At 32.1% G+C, this 5,756-nt stretch overlaps 1 protein-coding gene across 4 annotated transcripts; it reads right to left on the bottom strand.

Moving 5' to 3' along the window:
* Window positions 1-1,259: 1,259 nt before the first annotated feature.
* Window positions 1,260-3,944, bottom strand: LOC139853339 (uncharacterized). 4 transcript variants are annotated; one of them, XM_071842721.1, is made up of 6 exons: window positions 3,498-3,944; window positions 2,868-2,939; window positions 2,536-2,723; window positions 2,328-2,384; window positions 1,670-1,782; window positions 1,260-1,428 (listed from the first exon to the last, which is right to left on the bottom strand). In XM_071842721.1, exons 1-5 carry the CDS (start codon window positions 3,502-3,504, stop codon window positions 1,777-1,779), a joined length of 330 nt encoding a protein of 109 aa, XP_071698822.1. In that variant the 5' UTR covers window positions 3,505-3,944; the 3' UTR covers window positions 1,260-1,428; window positions 1,670-1,776. The 4 variants fall into 4 exon arrangements, 3 of the variants coding, with proteins under 3 accessions (XP_071698822.1, XP_071698823.1, XP_071698821.1); XM_071842722.1 differs by lacking the exon at window positions 2,328-2,384; XM_071842720.1 differs by having other exon boundaries at window positions 1,670-2,384.
* Between the last annotated feature and the right edge of the window lie 1,812 nt (window positions 3,945-5,756).

Consider the following 5,756-nt stretch of genomic DNA (forward strand, 5'->3'; position numbering starts at 1 on the left):
ATAAACTCTAAATCTTATTCATCCCCTTGTTCCAACCGCCAATCATCCTGGAGTAATAGAAGAAGTCAACGAGCTTTGTACTCGAGTAGTGATTTTTGAAAATATGGTGCAAAATTTACAAACACCAGCAGCATCACCAGCACCAACAACACAACCAACATCAGCACCAACAGTACCATTACCACCACCAACAACATCCGCATAGCAAGCCTCAACTTCACAATCTGTCCCACGAGCATCAACGTCATACGCACCATAGATACCAAGGAGTACCAACAACAATAAACGATGAAGTATTGATTCATCACTTCATTGAAGAAATATTCTGCAGAGAATATGTAGTTTCTAAAAGTTTTAGAGATTATTCATTTCTAATTCCTGCTTCAAAATCAAATGAGCTTAATATCATATTAACTCATTAGATTTCTAATTACATATGAAGAGGATATATATGTTCGTATGTCTTCATAATGATTGTAATGAAAAATTCTTTTGTACAAACTATTAATTGTGAAAATATTTTAACGGGTAGATAATACCCGAGAAACATTTAGATTTCACATTAATAATTACACTGTACATTCTTCAATTCTGATTCAACCGTCATTAACTATACTCACTACTTTCACAACGATATACATTCTTTCATAGAAATCAGAACAACCATTCTCATTCAAATTCAAATACATATTCTGATTTTAACAGATCAGAATCCAAGTCAAGATATAACAGACAGCATCACTCTTAGATTCCTACATCTTTCAAAACCATACTTTGAATTCAAAACTGTACTAGAACATCACTTTTATTCATAAAACCCAGAAAAATATTCTTAATTCTATAACATCCACTACTACAAAAATCGTTAATTAGACGTGTTAAAAAGGCTAATTAGACGTGTTTTTCAACACGTCTACATGTGACAGCACTAATTGATGGATACCATATAGTGCGGTTCACCGGACCGCTCTAAAAAACTCAATTAGACGTGTCAACACGTCTAAATACTAGTAGTATTTAGACGTGTTCCTTTTTCGTCAATTAGACGTGTTCCCGGAACACGTCTAATTAATTAAATTAACACGTCTAGTTAAATAAATTAGACGTGTTCCATGTATCAATTAGACGTGACGTGACAGTAAATGTTAACCCTGGTTAAAATCTCAAATATTTCAAATAATACCCTCACAAATACCAAATGCACCAAATATACCAAATTAAATTTACTACAAAACCAAACTATATATATAAATATCTTTAAAGTATTTACAAAAAAGTCATAAATATAATTAACAATGGAGGAAACTCTAAACTAAAAAACACTAATATAAGAGCTATAGATGGTTCTTTGAGCACCCATCAAACATGTCATCCCTCTGCCATTAGTCCCCTCCTGCCGCCTTCCTGCCTCTTGCCTCCTGCCTCCCTCTGCCAACAACATTTTAAATTAATTAATGCAAAATTCATATGCTAAAATGATGGATGAGTAACTAAGATTGTGAGATTGTTAAAAAAAAACAAAAGTATTTTTAAGAGTATTAAGTATTACTATAAAACTACATTAGCTTTTAAGGTATCAATCAATGAAAAGATAAAGGCATAATCTAAACGGAGTAGTTATCAAATTCTTTCTTGATATAACATAAGATGCATAAAAAAGAATACATACCGTGTTGCTGGATGGTAAAAAACTTTTGAGAAAATAGTATCGTGCAATCATTCCCAACACTATAGATGCCAGTGGTACATGTTCGGTAGCAGCAACCGATACATAGGCTACATCTGCACCAACTAAATAATGTCAGCTACCAAAACACGAAACAAACAGCATTATACATCAATTAAGTAGCCTATTAAAACAAAGACATGAATGATACAGACGCTAGATGAAGGTTGCTGACATTACCTGCTGGAACTAAATGTTATATCTAAAAGGGAACCATACACAACATTTTAAATAACAAAAAGAAAAGCGGCAGTAAAGAGAACCAAGATAAGTATACTGCTACTTATCAGCAGCAGTAAAGTTTGTGCAATGAACAACTCAGTATAGGAAGCTGGTCCCCAGTTTTACGATATAACATTGCTTGTTTGATAACAGACTGCCAAGAGGACACACAATTTGGGTACAAGACACATATTTTATCTTTGTCTTTTCTTAGATGCCATTTGGGTACAAATTATAGATATGACAAAATAGATAGAATATAACTTATCCGAGAAACAAATAATTTACTGGAAAACCTTTCGACAGAAACAGTCACACTCGCATACCTCAATCAGAAAGAAACAATATAGAGAAAAGAAAAAAAGAAGAAAAGTGTTGCCTTTATACAGCAATTGAACAATGAGAAGGTCGAATTCAGATATGTTGCACAGAATACCTGTTCATCAAACTAGGCAGTTGAGCAACATGTAACAAATTTTTTTAGTTTCAAGGTACTGTTATGAAAGACTGAATTTTCAGATACAAATTTACAGTAACGTTAGAAGCAAAAACTTTAAAAAACCAATGATAAAAACAAACAAACGTACCATAGTCGGAATAACAGAATGACAAGTGCTACTAAATTCACCCGAAATAGGTATGCTGTAACTCACCAGCCGCATCCATATTTGCACCAATGGACAACCCGGAGCATGAAGATGGGTCACCAGTTTTACATTATAACATTGATTGACTGGTTGCGATCTTTCTTTGCCTTTTCTTATATGCCATTCAACTACAAATTAAAACGTTATAAAATAGCTTATTCCGGAAACAAAGAACTAAGTAAAAAACCTTTGTATGGAAACAGTTACAATAGCATACCACAATTAACATAGAAAAAAAAACAGTATGAAAAGTAAAGATAGCCAAATGTTACCTTTATACGGCAATCCAAACAATGCAATGGGTGAATTCAGAGACGTTGAACAAAAAACATGTTTACGATAGTCTGTAATTCAACAACAGCTCATAAATTTGCTTAATTCGACAAAAGTAACTAAGAGGTTACAATGTAATAAAACCATGACGCTTCAAATACAAAGTTACACCATGCGTATTAGGTGAACAACCAAAAATTTATAACATATTTTACAACTAAACAACCAAAAATAGTTCAAGAAACCAAAGGTAAACACTTAACAGGAATCACACTCTACAACAATTAACCACTATATCAAGTACTATGAAAAATTGAAGATTTGACAAACATTCAAAGGCATAAACAACATCAAGCTAAACATCCGTTTGTAAAGAAAAGTATAAATCAAGTATGTACAATTTGCAACCAAACAATTACCAAAACTGGAAAAGGATATAATTAACATAAATATAGTTGAAGAAAGTTACGAAAATTCAGATAAGGAAGAGCAACAACATAAATGAAACGGCTGTAACAGAGGTAAACAATCCTAAAAGTCACTAACCCTAGCCGAAAATCATCTACAAAATAGGGTTCATAGAGACGCAACGAATATTAACCATTGAAAAAGGCGAATAAAACCCTAACCTTCCATCAATTGCCTGAACCGATGAATGCAATGGCAAAAGGAGCGAATAAAAACCCTAACACTCCGGTGGTTGCTTCGTGGTACCAAAAGGTTAGAGATGCATAAATAACGATGAAATTAGGTTAATACAACCTGATAGATGAAGACAATCGCCCAGGAAAAACCCAAATAATCAGAACCCTAAACTCATGCGCAAACGACGACACCAGAGGTTTCGAACAGAATGCGCAATTGGGAGATTCAACGCAATTGGGATATTTGCACAAAATTATGCCCAAAAGATGGTCAATTATGCCCAAAATTTTGCGTTTTAGCTTTTGTATCAAAACAAAATTACGCCCGCCATTAATGTTTCAGATCAGGAAGAGGTGGATGCTTGGCAATGGCATGTTGAAGAGAAAAAGATGGAACGAGATAATCAGGTTTTATTGTGAATGAAAATTGGGGACGGATGCCAACTTACACTCCGTATTGTTTTTATAGTTTATATAAGTGTAAGTAACTGATAACTGATATATTTATATTTCATTAGTTTATACTGGAACGAGATAACCGGGTTTTAGCTTTTCAATATCACCAAAATAAAATTGATTAATACTCCGTATTGTTTTGAATTTATTTTAAGTTAGTTATGTTATGTTGTTATACTAGATTTAAGAGCTCGTGCGTTGCACGGCAGTTCTAAAAAAATAGTATTTGAATGCGTTATTAGCGACACCGAAGGCCTGTATTAGACAATGACAAAAGGACGAATAAATGAAATTTCACATTTCTGATCTACTTATTTTACTTTGTAAACCATTTTGTGATAATGTATAACATAGTTAAAAAAATTGTGATACAAATAGTTTAGATGTTAGTATATATAAGTAATGTTTTATGTTAGGTATTAAATTTAGAAATAAATTAATACATGTCAAAGTTTATAAAGTGATTAAAGTGTCAAAATGAGTTTATCATACCAATGAATTTTTCACAAAAAGAAAATCCTTTTGGCAATACAAAGGACTTATATTTAATCATAGCTCATGGAATGTCAAGTGTGAATACTATCCAGATTTTGTTATATCAGCATAAGGAAGGAATTACAAAAATTGTAGCAAGTCTAACACATACCATTGAGCCCATGCGTTTTCTTAAAAACCGTTTCAAATCATATATAGATATAGATATAGATATAGATATAATAATAATCTATTAGGAGCTTGATTAGTTTAACAAATTGCACAAAATATTTTAAAAACATTTACAATATTAGTTCTTATTTCTCAAAGTAGTGTTGCTCATAAATTATAATGTGAATTAAGTAATTTTCACTAATAGAAATAACACAAATGTCAAACTGGGTTCGGTTTGTAACAGATATTGAGTAGGGGCATATTGGTATATAGTAGAAACAACAAACAACTTTTACAATAAATATGATTAACTACTTAAGTACTTATCAATGTTAAAAATAAAATTATAACAATAGTATTGTGTTGCATACACTACTTAAATGAAGGGAGTATACAGCATGATCATACTTACTTTAAAATCCAGTTAATACTTACATCCGTATATCTGTTACAGACTTGCTACTTCATAAAAACTAAGTGAAAAACGTAAATCGTATGAAGAAGTGAAAATGTAAGAATACATACCTTAATATAACTATTCGAGAGTAAATGGTTAAACAACAAATATATGGGTACAATATAGAACTATAATTCTTCAGTGAACTACTTTTGCGCTGTACGAGTGATATATTCCACCAATCTCTTGCAAGGTTAAGTTCTGCCACATTTTTGTGGTTAGTAGATATATAATGCTTAATTTAGAAACAATTCGAGCAACTTTGAATTCATTCAGCTAAAATGCCAATAGCTACAGTTACAGAGAATGTGTCATTTGACCGACCTTTATCTCCACAGTCATTTAGCTAATGGTTGTTTTGAGTCTTTGTAACATGACTTTTAACTCAGTAATGGTAGCTAATGAACATATAGCTAATACTAACACAATTAAACACAAAACCTAGTTATTAGAATAATTAAAGGCCTTAAAATATGAATGCATGAAGACTATATATACAAATAACGGAAATTAACATAAGCAATTAAAGTAGCAGACCTTGTCAGTTGTGATTGATAGATGTTTTGCACCAGGGCTAGGTCAGCATAAATTACCTTTGATATCCAAAATCCTACGATTGAAGAGGTTGTATACTTGTATGACCAGTTAACCCGTCTAGGATCAATTGAAGAGGTTGTATACTT

Source organism: Rutidosis leptorrhynchoides, chromosome 6 (assembly GCF_046630445.1).
Source record: "Rutidosis leptorrhynchoides isolate AG116_Rl617_1_P2 chromosome 6, CSIRO_AGI_Rlap_v1, whole genome shotgun sequence".
NCBI lineage: Eukaryota > Viridiplantae > Streptophyta > Magnoliopsida > Asterales > Asteraceae > Rutidosis > Rutidosis leptorrhynchoides.

Coding starts and splice junctions, on each gene's coding strand:
- LOC139853339 (XM_071842720.1), bottom strand. Junction 2,724..2,867: donor GTTTGGATTGCCGTATAAAG/GTAACATTTGGC, acceptor TTTAATTTGTAG/TTGAATGGCATATAAGAAAA. Junction 2,385..2,535: donor ATTCTGTTATTCCGACTATG/GTACGTTTGTTT, acceptor TTTGATGAACAG/GTATTCTGTGCAACATATCT.